This window comes from Rhinolophus sinicus, linkage group LG11, assembly GCF_036562045.2.
Source record: "Rhinolophus sinicus isolate RSC01 linkage group LG11, ASM3656204v1, whole genome shotgun sequence".
Lineage (NCBI taxonomy): Eukaryota > Metazoa > Chordata > Mammalia > Chiroptera > Rhinolophidae > Rhinolophus > Rhinolophus sinicus.
The window spans coordinates 51,723,355-51,740,830 of NC_133760.1; the positions used below are offsets into that span (position 1 = coordinate 51,723,355).

Here is a 17,476-nt window from a genome sequence, read left to right on the forward strand (position 1 = left end):
GGTCCCAAGGCACGTTACTAAGAGTGGACATGCCAGGGAACCTGACCAACTACTGCACAGCACCCAGCAGTTGCACCTGCAGTCCCGAGGGAAAAGCAGCTGTAGTGAAGGTGACAAACCACCTTAGTTCCCACAGCTGTCTCGCAAGTCGATCTGAAGACACTGCATTTTATCTTCCACAAGAAGTTGTTAGCATCTGATCACACAAACCATCACTCGCCAGGAGTCACTGAGAGCAGAACAAGTAAGGCCAGACGATACTAATCAAACATTTCAGCCAACATACACTTGAATAGTCTACACCACTGGATTCCCAGTGGGAAACAAAAAGCTGCTACCCTTTATATAAATTATCAACTTGAAGCTGTTTTTACAGAACAGTGTTTTATGAAATCTCACTACGTTAATTTTAAAGGCGCTAAATAAACTCTGCTTAAAAGTATAAATCACCCGTCAAATAATTTTCTAGTATTTTGTTAAATGATAAGCAATACATTCCCTCCTAATACAAGAGTACAAGTTTTTAAATCAAATCCCAATTCACTCTCAAGAACAGGACCAGCAAAATTCCACACTTAGGTCTTCTGACTTTTGAGGCTAGTAGGAAGGGACACCGAAGTTAGTTCACCAACTTTTCAGTGTGGACCTCAGGCTCTTCACATGCGCAAGCGTTCCCTCCAACAGCAAAAGCCTGTGGTTTTCATTCTCTCCCGTGACACACACAGTCCCTCCAGGGGATTCCAAGGGTGAGCTCAGAAGACAGAACTACCCAGGTCCACTCATTCTAGCTTTAGAGAATGAGTGAGCGCTCCTAACTAGGCCATGCAGCCACAGCTAAATAAATCATTTCATAAACTACAACACGCTGGGCAGGAGGACGCGACCGCACGAGGACACAACCTCCTGGGCACTCGTGATGGCTGAGTGTGCGCACGAGTGACAGCCGAGACCGTGCCGGCCTCACCCAGGGCCAGGCAGGAGCACCGCAGAGTACGTCCACCAGCCTTCCGGACACAGAAGAGGTAGTGGTGGATTCTATCTTTGTGATAACGATAAAGAAACCAATGATCGTAGAGAAACAGGGAAGAAAGGAAAGAATGACCATGGCTAGAAAGCTAGATGTGGGAGGTGAGCTGACACTGCTCACAGAAAGACACTGAACTATGTATACCGTGTATCCCCGAAAATAAGACCTAGCCAGGCCATCAGCTTGAATGCATCTTTGGAGCAAGAATTGATATAAGACCCGGTTTCATATTATATGAGACCCGGTCTTATAGTAAAATAAGACCTGGTCTTTTTCTTTTTTGATTCTTGAATCTTAGACCACAAAAGGCTGGATAGTTAAGTTGGATTTTATACGACCAGGGGCCTAAATGTAACCCCAAGTTTCATGATGGAATACAAGAGAAGGAAATTCCTCACTCGCTAGAAATTCTGCACCACAAACTGCAGGACCACCACAGTGAGACACCCCCCAGGTGGCCACACACACACATCAAACACCTTCCAACTGTGACTTGTTCCACTAAATCCCAAGTTCACAGAAGGCAGAGCCATGCTTTAGGTTTCAGGTTTGAACAATATCTGTGTCCCCAGAGCTAGGATGACATTAGTAAAGATTTGCTGAACTCCTGAATTTACAAGGGAGGGGACCCAGGTGCACTCAGTCATCATCTTATTTTACTGATGAATAGTAGAAATACAATGCTACAACTAGGGAATAAGTAGGCACAATTTTAAAAGATCCTGGCTTCACTTCTAAGCAGCCTTCTAAATTAGCGTCCACTTTAAGGGGCAGCCAGACACATCGGCAAAGCAGAGCACAGCTGTCTGCGCTCCCGAAGGGCTCCAAGACACACCATCACCGTCATCGAAAGAACAAGCACCCATGATGCCTCTGACGGACTCCATTTACCAAAACTGTATCTATGGAACAGAAGGCATTCAAAAGAATCAAATTTTAAAAATAACTATTGAGATAGCTAACCACTATCATGATTGGAACTAAATATTCTAAGTTTCCATGTAAACAACTGATCCCCTTTAAAATTACTCCCTTACACAAACATCATTGACCAAAATTCAGCAATTTTTGAACTTTTTTCTCGAGAGGAAGCTGACTCTGATGAGAACGTAAGGAGAGGGCAGAGCGACCCATTGCAAAACGGCTCCGTGCAGCCCCTAACTGCACGCCTCACCCATCCCAGCGCCCCGCTTACACTGCCCCTCAGCGCAACTGAGCCCTGAAAACCCTCAGATTCTCCTGCAGTCATGGCGCTCACATCTCTTCCTGCACAAATGTCATCAAGTGCTTGTTTGGGAAACAAATCTCTTTCAATGATGAATCATTAAAGACAGATGAGCAACCTTTCACCAGCACCTTTTCCTTTCTTGATGGTTCAACTTAAAAAAAAAAAAAAAGCTACCACCAAATCATCCTTCTGAAACAAAAATCAGCACCATCTTGGCTTCCTGATTGCAGATAACAAATTCTGTGTGACATTTCCTAAACTAACCTCTCATCTCTTTATTCACATTTGGACAGTTCTCCGTTACAGAAAGGGTGAATGAACAGGACATCAATCACTTTGGAATATTAGCCCCTTAAAGATGTCTTTAGCAGGTCAATAATCTTTTCACCTTAGAAGGACTTTATCAGATCTTGTCTAAAGCCTGGATAAAAGCTCTGCATTAAGTACTGCTAACAATTGACAGTGTATCTCCAGCACACAAAGCTGTTTTCTTCCTTAGGGTGCAATCCTCAAGGTCACGATTCTGTGCAGCCTTCCAGAATGACAAAGGAGCATTACCTCTGGCCAAACAAGCTGTCAACACAAACTTTGTCATAGCTCAGATAAAGAGACTGGCGGACAGTGATAATAAGGTCTAATTTCCCTCTGTCCCACGGGAGGGAAATAGATTTCAAATCAGCCTGGAAACCTCTGCCCCGGCAGCCATGTTCTCTTTGGCCGCACAAAGGAGGAAGACTTACTGTGAATTCATCTAAAGGCTCATTGATCTCGATGTCCAACACCTCGTCGCTGTACAGCTGCTCCTCCTCTGGCTCGTCCACGTACTCGATGTGGTCCTCCGCCAGCTCGGCAGCGTGGCCCTCGTACTGGCCCTCCTCAGGGTACTCGTGAGCATACAGCTCAGACCCATCGGGTTTGTGATAGACGAGCTCGTCCTCCCCTTGTTCGTATTCGGACTCCTGCTCTCCAGACTGGTCATTAGTGTTGTCAGACAGTTCGAACGATGTGACCATGCCAGATGTGGCATTCAGACTAACTGTGACACCCTGAGATCTAGAGGATAAAAACACAAAGAAAGGGGCTCAATTACAGTAGAGCTCAAAACGAAGTCATTCCAGAAATTACCCAAAGACTTAACCCTTGACAGGTGAAAATAACTTTTTCACCCTGTTTTTAACCCGGAAAAGTTATTCTGGGTCTGATGAACACACTGACTCCAACAGTGACTGAAAACAGAGCTCAGCGCCGCACTGAGCCGGCATCACACACTCCTGGTGCGTACAGCACCCCATTACCATCAGCTGCGTGACCAAGACAATCCCATCAACCAGATGGGGAAATAGGTCTGACTAGCAAAAGTTCAGGACTGAAAACAAATAGACTGTATTTCATTCTAACCAGCAGAATAAAAAGGATGGCATCTGTTTCCTAAGATTTGAAAGTAAAAATAGGAGTATTACTCTATGGACAGAAAAATCATACATGGAATTTTAAGAACAATTTATTTCTTCTGAAAAATCTATGGTACAAATTACAAACTCCTATTTAAAAATTAAAATATTAAAGCTCTGTATGTAAATACATTTCGATGTTGAAATAAATAAAATGCATACTAGTCACAAACGTCAAAAAATTAGTTCATAATTTCTGAGTAAAATAATATAGGATTTTAAAACTAAAAAAGTCATAATCTACCTGTTAAGTCACAAAAGCTAAGTACCAACAATAAGATTCAAGATAACACTTAAAACGCAAGATTTGGCAAGTAAGTCTAAGTCCCACATATTAATATTAATATCCAATCCTAACAAAAACCTAAATATGCCACACAGACATGAAGATATTATGCGGCTAAAAAATTCCAAAGGTATATTTCAAGGGCAACTTAACTAAAAGATCAAAATATAATACTAATGTCAAAGAATGGAACTGGGAAACAAGTGATAAATTAATTTAAAACTATCTTTTTACCCATAAGAATTACTTTATGTTAGAAAACCTATTATAAATCCAAAGGTCAATAATAAACGGCATCCCTTTATTAATTACATTTATAACCAAGAAGTGCCACTTTGCATCTTCATGATGTTTCCCCATAAAACTGAAAACATGATTCCACCTACCAGAGCATGCAACACTTCCTTCCTCTTCTTCTAACAAAGCTCACAACGTCAACAACAGAAAGCTAGGCACTACTGTTGTAGACTGAATGTGTACGTGTGTCCCCCAAATTCACGTGTTGAATCCTGCCCCCCGTGTGACGGTGTCTGGAGGCGAAGGCTTCGGGAGGTGCTCAGGTCATGAGGGTGGAGGCTCATGATGGGGTTCAGTGACCTTAGAAAAGGACTGCGAGGACCCCCTCGTCCCTCCCACCATGTGAGGACACAGCGAGAAGGCACCATCTAGGAACCAGAAAGTGGTCCTCACTAGAACCCAACCTTGCTGGAGCCTTGACCTTGGCCTTCTCAGCCTCCAGAACTGAAAAATAAATTTCTGTTGTTTATAAGCCACCTAGTTGATGGCATTTTGTTATTGCAACCCAAATGGACTAAAACAATTATATTCCGACAGTCATCTAGAATTTAAAGTACAATGCGAAGAAATTCTCACAAAAGGAATTCAGGTAAGTATAAACTGTCTAGAATGAAAACAAAAGCAGCAACATCAAACTGCAACAAATGGTATTAAGAGTCGAAGGTCATTGTCCTCAACCAAAGGAATTATTTTAAAAAGCAGTACATACCTGTACTAAGCTTTCTTATAACTCGCACACAACAGAACTGATGGCAATCATTAAATGCAAAACCAACACTGATTTTAAACATGTCATCTATTTACAGAAAAACATATATGGCTTCCGTATCAATTATGTTAATACCTTTTATAACACAATCAGTAATGTTAACGATAATGCCACATTATCCATTCTATCCACTATAATTACAAACCACAACCAGGTCCTATCAATGCAGTTGACTAAAGAACCTTCTCAATGAGCTTAGATTGAGTACCTGAAGTTTTCTTCATCTTCGTTATCGCTCTGTAAAAGATCATCGTTTAGCTCTTCATCTGACAAATCTGACTGGTTCTAAAGAAAATAATACATCAAGTTAATGCATGTAACTTCCATAAAAAGACTTGTTACAAAAGTGCAAAATCATGCTGCCTGGGTTGTTTCTAACCCTGTTATTAAAACATTTGCCAGTGAGGAGTTTCTCAGTTGATCTGCCCAGTGACAGCGAGAAAGCCCACATACGGCACACTAGCTAACTACCCAAGATCGGTAACACTCAGATGCGCAACCCAGTACTTACAGAAGCAGCGAGCAACAATGACCGAATTTACTCTCCTTCTAACCAAGTCTTTCAATGATGTCCCACAAATGAAAATTTTTTTCTTATACACAAAAAAGAATAGTATCCTTGAGATTTTACTAAATTTAACACTGTTAGTATCCAAAATCTAAGGACTTTTTAAACAAAAAGTGGCATTTTGGATATAAGCAGATTTGAGAAAACTAGACTGCCAAATTGAAATCAGGGACTAAAATAAAACTGGTTTGTCCAATACAGGTGACAGGAAAATAAATGCGACCAGTTCAGGTCCGTGCAAGTCCTGTGTATTCATGTCAGTGAATAGAGATAGTCGGTGATTTTAACTGGTCAAAATTCTACAATTCTAGGCTTTAAGTTAAATAACACCAGTATCTTAGATTAGGGGTGTGGGGGGACTTCACAATTTCCTTCCCTATTATTTATATAGTGTATGTAAATTACTACTCCCCTCCAAAAGCAATCAAAGCCCCACCCCACTCCACACACATATTAGGGGGAAAAGCAAAACTAGGAAGGAAAAAAAAGACTTTATTTTCTACTTAAAGATGAAGCAGTCTTTTCCCAGTATTTCACAGCTTATAAAAATAGGTTTCTCAAACTCGTCTACATACGCTTCAGTATAGTATTTTTGATATAAGCCAGAAACGTTATCAAACTTTTTAGCAGTAATTATTAGTCCCAAGGGAAATCTACCTAATCACTGACATAGGAATAAAATAAAAAACAGACCATGTAGGTAGCTTACTTGAAGAAGGGAGGTTGGATCTGTATGAAAATGAAAGAAACTGCTGAATGGAGAATTTACTAACAGATTCACAGTCGGCTCTTTGTGCATTTCTTAAAAAATTGAGTCCACAAAATGTTAATCTATACCCAACTTCACAGTAATGCAGTCCATGCATAAGATGTATGCCTACACTTTAACTGTAATTAAGCGACCACCGTTAGTCTCAGGAAGATCTGTATTTCTTACCTTTTTGCCAGAGAGCAGATCTTCTCCAAGTAAGTCGTCTTCAAGTTCACTGGGGAGAAAACAAGACGTGCCAAAGTATTATGTCTATTACACTGGCAGGTTTGAAGATCCTTGGGAAATCCACCCAGAACTTTAGGGCTTAGGTACTTTCACGTTACGTTTTCTATGCTTTTCTTTATCAATAATGAAAAACGATCTTCAAATATACAGGGAACGTTGGTTCTTAAGTAAGAGGGGTTTTGCCATAAGAAGAAGTCTTCACTCTCGCCAGACCCACACTTGGAGTTTCAGTTCACTATGGGACCTTATCTATTTGGATCTGGCCAGTAATCAGTAAAACAATAAACCATAATAAGTAATACCTGCACTTGCCCCTACCTTTAAAAACCTATAATGAAACAGGAAAAGATGCCCAACATCATTAACTAGGAAAATTAAAAATCAAAACCACCAGAAGGCCGTCTGACACACATCAAACTGCAAAGACTGAAAAATTACAAATCAAGAAGAGATGAAGAGGACATACAAGAAATCATAAAAACTAAGGGGATTGTCTGTGTATAATAAAGTCCCATCAGTCATCTGCAATTTGCTATCAGCATGGCTATATTCTGAAGTGATGGAGAGAGAGCAGATGTTCTCACGAAGCAGAAACCCTTAGCAGCTCTGAGAGGCCCTGTCAGAGTTTCTGTGCCAGTCTTGCAATTCTCCTGTGAATCTAAAAATGATTTCCAAATACATTTTTTAAATTTTAATAAAAATAAACAAAAATCATACCGGAAAAGGTTATATATTTGATTATTTATAAAAATCTATTAAGAGACTATTGCCCCAGAAACACATGCCCCAGACTGGCAGGAGATACCTACAAGCACAAAAACTAAATTCCCAAAAATAGAAAGAATCCCTAAAATCAAGGAAAAGACAAACAAGCCGAAAGAAAAACAGACATAGATATGAACAGACAACTGACAGGAGAGATGGTCCAAATGATGAGGAAACTGCTCAAATACACTTTGTACTTTATTCAGCTCCCCATCAGAGGCTTTTAAACAAAACTAGTGAGCACTACTTCAGACAAGACCATCTCTTTTACAGGCACCTTTGTTCTAAGCTCTAAGTAAATGCTGTGTAGGCTGCCTGAGAGTCAGGGAAGAGCAACCATCCTCATGAAGGCTGGAAGAGGCAGATGACTGTAAAACTGGCCTCCCTAGTCTGCAAACGGGAATCTTACTCTCTTTTTGCAGCAGCGTGTCACCGCTGTTCTTCATTCAGATCGGTTTACTTTTATCATTAACCTTTCTGACTGCAATCCAAGGTAACGCTTACATTTCCAACAGCTCTGAAAGTGGTAAGACGTGTACAGAAAGAACCGGCACCACTTGAGCAGCCACCACACTCAGGCCCTGTGGCCTCTGCCAGGACACACCCTCTACCCTGCACTGGAGCCTCTCACCAGAGGGAACCACGTGCTGAAGTGACGTCTGTCATGACTGGGGACTTCCATGTGTGTGCACGTGTGCATTCCTAAACGGATGTAAGAGCTTTTCACATTCTCTAGTAATCAGGGAAATGCACATTTAAATTACAGTGAGATACCGCTTCACACATGCTAAAATGGCAAAGTCTGCCCAACACTGGGTAGGATGTGAAGCAAAAGGAACTCCGGCTACACTTATCCAATACCAGCTCTGGGTGCCCGAGTCAAGACCATCACATACAAAAAAAAAAACACAGACGGAGGTCAGGCGGTCAGGGGCTAGCAGCCCTGCGGGCCACGCGGCCGGGACCAGGAGCCCACTGGAAAGCCTTCCACCGGCAGCGCTGCCCACGCCGTTTCCGAAAAGCCCTGCGCACTGCGAGGCGGCAGGGCGGCCGCATCTGCAGGGCCCGCCCGCCTCCCCGCGCCGCCTCCCCCGCCCGCCTCACCTGTCCCAGTCCTCGTCTGCAGCTCTCCTTCTCCAGGACCGCTCCGCTCCAGGCTTATCAAACTGGTCGAAGTCCTCATCTGCGGGGGAGAGGCCATGAGAGGGGTCTTACCGACTTACAACATCCAGATACTCAAACGCTCACACTACTGTTTCTGACATGACATTTCAAAATACGAAAGTTTCATGTGTAGCCATTATAAATACGTTAATCCATTTTTAATAATTAAAAAAAAATTAGTACAAAACTATCCAAAGAAAATCAATTTATTAAATATTATTAGGCATGAAAAATCACTAATAGAACAGGTGAGTATATACTTTTACAATTACATGAAAGAAAAATTGCTGATTTGCTCAAAGTTAAACTTCATAATACTTTTTGTAATCTTTACATGCCAAATTAATCCTGAGAACAAAGACCCTATTTAATGTAGAGAATTGCTGAATGACAGAAATATAACGCAAGCTACACATACACAATAGACTCTTGAACAACGCAGGTGTTAAGGGCGCCAACACCCAGCGCACATTCAAAAATCTACGTATAACTTCTGACTCCCCCGAAACTTAACTACTGTGTAGTGGTCCTATGGTATCCCCGGGGATTGATTCCAGGGCCTCGTCAGACCAGAATCCTCAGATGCTCAAGTCCCTTATGTAAAATGTCCTCAAACAATGCACACAGTCGGCCCCCCATATCTGTGGACTCCCGACCATGGGTCAAAAATACTGTTCTTTTCCATCCATGACTGGTTGAGTATGTGGACATGAAACCCAAAGATACAAAGTGCCTACTGTGCATTTATTGAAATAAAATTGCACGAACGTGGACGTGTGCATTCAAACCCAAGTTGTTCTGGGTCAGCTGTGCTTTTAAATTCTCTAAATGCCATATTTAAAAAGTAAAAAACCATGAAACTTTAACAAGTGAAAGTTTAAAACATGCCTTATTTGACCCAGTACATCTAAAACCTTATCATAGCACGTAACAAGTACAAAAATATTAACAACATATTTTACATTTTCCCTATACTACGTGTATCTCACACACACAGCACGTTTCATATCTCATTTTTAAATTTATTTTTATTATTACGAAAATCAAAGAGTGAATTAAAGTTTTCCATCGTAGACACACATGCAGCAAAGAGGCCTGAGAAGCAGCAGCACAGATACCTCCCCAGACAGAAACCACCCAGAGGTGGCTTAACACCAGTAAAGGCGACAGAAACACCAGTAAAGCCCCAGCAATGTTCCCAGCCCGGGGCCAGAAGTAACCATCAGGTTTTAACAAGGTGACACATCAGTCCCCACCACACACCACCAAACAGAACCGGTGCAAGAATGGACGACATTACACACCTGTCTTCAAGGAGCCCCACCGACCGGCTCCCTGTGAAACTGGACCAGTTATTCTTAGAGAAACGACTAGTGCAAGTCTCTGGGATTGATTCTAAAGGCATACATCAAATGAAAAACACTCATTCAAGAAATCTAGTCAAATTGGTAAGAATAGCTGCAAGAATCTGTGCTTTCTGCCTCGGACCCGCCCCCTGCCCCCCCAGCTCAGCTGGTCACGGAGTGAAGGCTGGGGCCCGGAAACAGGCCTCTCATTCCCCATCCTGTCCCAGCTGCCTGCTGCCCAGGCTAAGTTCCGTGTGGGTGCAAGCAAGAGGGGGGGCTCCCTTCTTTCTTCCAGGCCCCACTGTGGGACAGACACTGCGGGACCCAGATCACCCCGCCTTCATTTGTGGGGTGCGGGTTTCGAACCAACAGAGGTAAGCCAAGGAGACCTAAGGCTACTGCCCACCCCACCTACCCACCTGCCCACCTGCCGCCCAGGCACTCAGCTCCTAAAGTGAGGGTGTCACTCAGAGACAAGTACTCCACTGCCCCCACACACAGCACAAGAGCTGTGGCTCAGGGTTTGCCCAAGGGGAAAAGCAAGCCTAAGAACAAGGGAAAGCTCCAGAACTCGGGAACAGAGGGCCAAAAGGTGCTCTCAAACAAAGTGAGGGTTTTGGAGAGAGGTAACTGGAAAGAGAGTAAGAGTCACTGGAGACAGAGACTGAACTAGGCTGCCTGGTGCAGCAAAGAGACATGGGGAGACAGGTGGGAAGGGCCATCATGTGGGTTAGAACAGATCTCAAACACTGATCTCAAATACCATCCAATCAAAGGAGCCAGAATTAGATTGGATCAGCCTATAAAGAAAAGTAGGCCCCAGGGCACTGTCAAACATGTGGTCCGAGACAGAGCCCTGTCCAACCACCACCATCCCAGGTTGACTGTGGCAATGCCAACGCTGTGGCCCCTGAGGTGTGACATGAAAAGCTTCACATTGTCCAGAGTGGGGTGGGGAATAAAAACAGACTTCACTTAAACAACCTAGCCATTCACCAAACAAGCAAGCAAACAACAATGGTGGGGGGGGGAAGCCAGGGGACGAGGGGACCGATACCCAGACACAGTATCTAAAATGTGCACTTTCCAACACGAAATTTTAAGACATGCAAAGAAACAGAAAAGTATAACCCATAACCCAGAAAAAAAGCAGGGAACAGAAACTACCTGTGAGTGGACAAGTGTCAGATTTAACAGAAAAAGACAAATTCTAAAGAAACCATGACTAAAGAACTACAGGAAGTCATGATGACTACGATGCATCAAATAGACAATCTGAATAAACAAATTATAAAAAAGAAACAAAAAATTCTGGAATTGAAAAATAACTAAAATGAAAAATTCACTAACAAGGCTCAACAGATTTAACTGGCAGAAGAATTTGTAAACTTGAAAATAGATCAATAGAAATTATCCAATCCAAAAACCAGAATGAAAAAAATAAAGAAAAATGAACACAGATTCAGAGAAATATGAGATACCATTAAGCACACCAATATAATGTGTACTAGGAGTACCAGGGAAAAATAAAGAAAAAAGAGTGGGGAACAAAAATCTTTGAAAAAATAGCTAGAAACTTCCCAAACTTACTGGTAAAAATCTATACATCCAAAAAGTTCAACAAACTCAAGGTAGAATAAACAAAGATTCACAAACACACACATTATGGTCACAATGTTTCAGAAACAAGGAGAAAACCTTTAACAGCAGCAGCAAGAGAAAAATGATTCATCACTTACTAGGAAACTGCAGTAAGATTAACAGTTGTTTCTCATCAGAAGCAATGGTGCATGTATAAAGTGCTCGAAGAACAATTCTATACCTAGCAAAACTATCAAAAATTAAAGCGAAACAGACATTCACAGATCAACAAAAACAGAAGAAATTTGTTGTTAGCCAATTCTATGTAGTTGTGTGCCCCAAAAAGGGAAACTGTGAATGTGACCCATAACACACCCAAGGAAACTGGCTAAAAAATAATTCTAAAATAAGGAAGTACAAGTTAAGCAAAAACTATGACTAGAACAGTGGTCATGAAACCTGTATCCTTCATTTATTTGACAATTATTTCTTGAGCACCAAATGAATGCCAGGCATTGTTCTAAACACTTGGCATACAGGGGTATATAAGACAACAAAGATCTCTACCCTTAAGTAGTTTACAATCTAACAGGAAGAGACAAACAATAACTCCAATATATGCATATACGTGTATGTATACAATCTAACTATATCTTTATCTGTATCCAAACCTATCTATCTATCTCTATATGTCTATCTGTATAAAATATATCTAATCCAACTTAAGGTCTTTACTGGGAAAAATAGAGGAGGGTGAAAAAGATGGGAAACGAGGACGGGAGTGCTCGGATGTAGATATCATTACTTTAGATGGGTGCAGACTGCTCTCTCAAGAAGCGCTGGGCCGCCCGGTGGCTCAGGCGGTTAGAGCTCCGTGCTCCTAACTCCGAAGGCTGCCGGTTCGATTCCCACATGGGCCAGTGGGCTCTCAACCACAGGGTTGCCAGTTCAATTCCTCGAGTCCCCCAAGGGATGGTGGGCAGCGCCCCCTGCAACTAGAGGACAGCAACTGGACCTGGAGCTGAGCTGCGCCCTCCACGGCTAAGGCTGAAAGGACAACTTGAAGCTGAACAGAACCCTCCACAACTAAGATTGAAAGGACAACAACTTGACTCGGAAGAAAGTCCTGGAAGTACACACTGTTCCCCAATAAAGTCCTGTTCCCCTTCCCCAATAAAATCTTTAAAAAAAAAAAAAAAAGCGCTGGCCAGGAACGTACGGAGATGGAATAGCTGCTTGAAGGGGACTATTTCTGACAGAGGCAGGCCGTGCGTGTGTGTGTGTGTGTGTGTGTGTGTGTGTGTGTGTTTCCTTAATGCGGGACAAGCTGATCATATGTAGATGGCACACACTGAAGGAGACAAGAGATCCAACAGGAGGGGGGAGCACAGTGGGAATTACCGGGAATAAGGGCCTTGAAAGGCAGAGAACTGGGGTTGTGGTTGAAAAGGCAAGAAGTGGAGGCCTCTGGTTTCTAAAGAAACAGTCTCATCTCCTGACACCAAGGAAACAGGAAGACTGTGAAAGTAATGCAGTGAGGTATCGCTATAGCAGCAGATGAAAGTGGAAAACAAACAGAATTCCCAAAAGGAGTTGGGAATGGTTGTAACTGGGGGCAACCCTGTGCCTGGACAAAGGCAGAGTAAGCAAAGGAAGGACCACACTGGATGAAGCTGAAGAACATACTTTCTTTCCCCTGGAACATGGAATGTAAAATTGGTGTATAAAGAACCGTAACTCAAAATCCTAAGCAACAAACTAAGACAAGAACCCTATACACCTGTTTTTATTCTTGCAGTTTTTTTGGCAGTTATTTCTCTTCTGTTCTTCAGCACATAGATAAATCCTTTTTTATGTATGTCATAATGAGTAGAACCGTGAGGACAAAAGGCATTCACATTAATCCAGAGTTTTAAAGGAAGAACAACAGTGCATCCCTGAAGAGCAGAGGAAGATGAACTCACCAGGATGAGAATGGTCTGGAGACTCTCCTAAGGCCAAACCTTGTACTAGACATTCTATTCTAACAAGGGAGTCAAGTAGGTATCTATAATTAACACACTTTTATTTAGCATTTTCACTACTTCCTCTTCTCCAGGAACCTGGAACTTGGATAAGAATCTTACAGACTATTAGCTTGGAACAGGGTTCTAGCAACTGTTTAGTCCAAGGGTCAGCAAACTACAGTCCCTGGGCCACCTGCTTTTGTCCAAATTTGGCACCTGCCTGTTTACGTAAATAAACATTTATTGGAATACTGTACGTCAATTCAATTACATACAGCCTGGAACTGCTTTCAAGCTACAGGAACAGAGTAATTGCAACAGCAGTGACGGGATCCGCAGAGCCTGGAATATTTACTCTTTGGCCCTTCACAAAGTTTGCCAATCTTTGCTCTAGTCCAAAGGTTCTCAACCTTCTTTCTGGTGCCCCAACACCATTCTCAAGTACTCTGAATTCAAATTCCGTACTTTACAGATGAGGAGATCCAGACCCTTTATTTAAACAGTAACTAGAAAAAACAATCAGGGTAACGCTCAAGAACTTTGAAAGTCAGCATATTAGCCCTACAGTATAACGTAAACTAGCAAAATTTTCAGGAAGAGCCCCGACATCAAGTTGCTTGAAAAATAATCTGTAGTCACTGTTCTAAAATCTCTTATCTGGGCCCCGACAGTTTCTCCCTAACATGAACTTCATGTTTTGTTGACTGTGTAGTGCCCAAGGCCACTGGTTTGCCTGTCCTGGGACTGACTTCCTCTTCCTGTGCTGGGAAATCAATCACAGTAGGAGCATCCTGACATGCTGGGCTCTGCCTCCCGATACAGAGCTATCAGAGCAGACCCTTGAGTTTTGCATCACCCGGGGCGGTCGGAAGAGGACGAGCAGTCTGAGCTCCGCCACTGGCTGTGCCCATCAGGACTTCAACTCCAGAAGAAATGACACCCATTTCTTTTCCCAAGAATTTAGACCCTTTTTAAAGGGTGAAACCTTCTAAAACACCAGATCAGCGGCTCCACTGGTGATGTTTAAGGGAAGAAATGTCAAAGAAAGGGAGAAAGGCCTTCCACCCATCTCCTTTCCTTCCACAGACATAAGCAGCAGTGGTGTGCAGGTCAGTGTAAGCTATGCACTCCCTGTCGTGTGCAAGGCAAGGCCCTCCCTGGGGGCTTGAGTCACAATGATCCCAGTTCTCAGGGGGCAGAGGCAGGACACGCACAGCAGGTGAGAGGTTCTCGGAGAGGTCAGAGTGAGCCCTGGAAACCATGTGTTGCATCTGGGCTTGTAAGAGCTGGACAGTCCGTCGCTTCTTGAGTGTGAAGACTCCAGAAGTGAACACCCCCCGTGCTGCAGACTGAGGCGGCCCCGAGCCTTCGGAGTCACAGGGCTGCCAGGCAAGGTCCTGGCAACAGGCCGAGACGAACAGAGAAGGTTTTCCTGAGCACTGCACCTCCAGCCTTCCCAAGGCTTATATGAGCCCGAGTACAGTATTAAAACCCTTCACAACCGGAAAGCATAGCATGGCTTCTGTCCTCCTGACTGAAATAAAGCAGATAAACCCACATAATCCCAGCACTACTGAAGAACTGAGCACAGGCTTCACTGTACCTCAACAAGCTAGCATTTTCACATTTTTCTCATTTCACACACGTGAAAACTAAGACTAACTGGAATTAGTCAACAACAAAACCAGATTTAAACTCAGGCCTACCAAGTACAGTGCTCTGGAATTTATTTAGGAAACAACTGTAATAGCATGTCCTCTGGTCCCCGTATAAAAACATGACAGGAAAACCATAACTTCCTCGATATCTCGGTAGGAAGCTATCATTCATGGCATCTGCTAAATCCCACAGGCAGAACCATCTAAAGGACAGGGTGCGAGCTGGTGGCCTACAAGACCCATACTCTCCATGAATTACGTGTTACGTGCCTTTTTTTAAATCAACTTAGTTGCCAATATTTAAAAAATGGAATTATATGTAAGCATCAGAGTTCCACCTTCTCTCAGAAAAAGAGGGGCCACTACCAAAAGATCTAGAATGGTGGACGCACATTTAGCCGTAGGAAAATCAGCTAAACACGAACAGCTTTCGGCCAACAGAAACCAAGTTCCTGTGTCTATAAGAGAAGTACCTGGAGAGGGATGGCAGCCAGAGCCCGGCTGGAAGGAAGCCTCACCAGCAGTGGGATGCCCCCCCGACGCCCTGATCTGTGCCCTTCTCCAGGCTTTGTCGTCCTAGTCTTGATTCCACTCTGTGAACTACCAAAAGTACCTATCTTTCCAAAAGAATCTCAAGGAACTGTCTCATTCCTATTTTTTCTTAATATAAACGAAGCATCAAAATCCAGTAAGAGTTTCAGAAGGTGAAAACACAGAAAATGAATGGGAGAAAAACAAAATTAAGAAAATTCCCAGAACTGAGGGATGCATATTTCCAGACAAGAGTGTCCACCAAATGCACAGCACAATAAACACAAACAGACCTATTTTAATGACATTTTAGGACACTGGGGAGGAAAGGGGAAAGGTCACATACAAATGATAAGAGGAATCAGAATGTCATAGAAGCCAGAACACAACAGGGCAATATACCAAAAAGCTAAGGAAAATGCATGCAAATCTAGAATTCTAGACCCAAAACATCATCAGTCAACTATGAAAATAAAGCAACAATTTGTTCAGACACGCATGGGTCTCAAAAAGTTTACCTTCAACACACCCATTCTTAGGAAGCGGAAGCATTTAGCTTTCTATTAATTAATTTGAAAATATATAACATAAAGAATAATTTTTCCAGAAAAACTTATCAAAATTGACCAGTGAATTTAAAAAGCTAAGTAGACCAATAATGATACAAGTAACTAAAAAAATAAAGAGGCACCAGCCCCAAATAGCTTTGCAGATAAGCGTTCTTCCAACATTTAATAAGAAGATTGTTACACTGTTCCAGAAAACTTCACAACTCATTCTGGAAGCCACCCTGTCACAAAAACAGGATAGCACATGTGCACACACAAATAAAAAGGAAGCAAACTACAAGCCAGTCTCTCTTCTGATCACAAATGAATCCTAAAATGAAATCAACAATATAGTAAAAAGAATAAAACATACAGAAAAAGAAGGTTTTGAATCCAAGAGTGCAGGGTTGTTTCAGCACTGGAAATCTATCAATATATTACATTAAAGAGATTAAGGAAGGGGCCTCATCAATCACCTCAACAGACGCAGAAAATGCATCTGATAAAATTAAAAACCCAACTCAAAACACTAAAACTTTCTTAGCTAAACAAAAAATGACTATCATAAACCTACAGCAAACACCGTACTCAATGGCAAAACACTAAAAGAACATTCATTAAATCCAGAACAAGGTGGCAAGACAAACATGAGTGCCATCACCATACCACTCAACATTATATCGGAGGGCTTGACAATGAACGCTTCTAGAAAACAGTACAAGAAAAAGAAATGAGATATACATATTGGAAGAGATTGCAGACATGACTAACTAGCAAATCTAAAGCACCAAACTAGTAAAACAAGATTCCAACAAGCCAGTTGTACATAATTCAATTACAAAAAAAAACACAAAAATCCCCCAACTTTTCTATAGCTCAGTAACAAATTTGAGAATCTAATAGAATTTAAAAAACAAACTACACCATCTACAATTAGAGCAAATATAAAATAACAAGCAATAAAACTAAGAAGAAATGAAAGAACTACGGTATGTTAGGAAACCGTTACTGATCTAAGTTCCACAGGACAAGAACCTGTGTGGTTTGTTCACTAAGCATCCACTCTCTAGACAAGTGCCCAGCACAGAGGAGGTATTTAATCAACATTTAGTAGATGGCCGGACAACAAAAAAGAGTTTGACAGGGACATTCTTGTTGCTGGATAAAAGAACTCATGTTGTAAAAACATCAATCATTCCCAAATTGTGTTAATAAGCTCAATACAATCCTCATAAAAATTCCAGTAGCAGTCTT

At 42.1% G+C, this 17,476-nt stretch overlaps 1 protein-coding gene across 2 annotated transcripts in view; it reads right to left on the reverse strand.

The window, feature by feature from the left end:
- Positions 1 to 17,476, reverse strand: part of RBM33 (RNA binding motif protein 33) — an 84,050-nt gene that overhangs the window by 63,275 nt on the left and 3,299 nt on the right. For both annotated transcript variants that reach the window (XM_074315054.1, XM_074315053.1), the window contains exons 2-5: positions 8,493 to 8,571; positions 6,564 to 6,612; positions 5,267 to 5,343; positions 2,996 to 3,308 (exon numbers count right to left, since the gene is read on the reverse strand). In XM_074315054.1, coding sequence (XP_074171155.1) covers positions 2,996 to 3,308; positions 5,267 to 5,343; positions 6,564 to 6,612; positions 8,493 to 8,571 — 518 coding nt within the window. The remainder of the gene's footprint in view (positions 1 to 2,995; positions 3,309 to 5,266; positions 5,344 to 6,563; positions 6,613 to 8,492; positions 8,572 to 17,476) is intronic.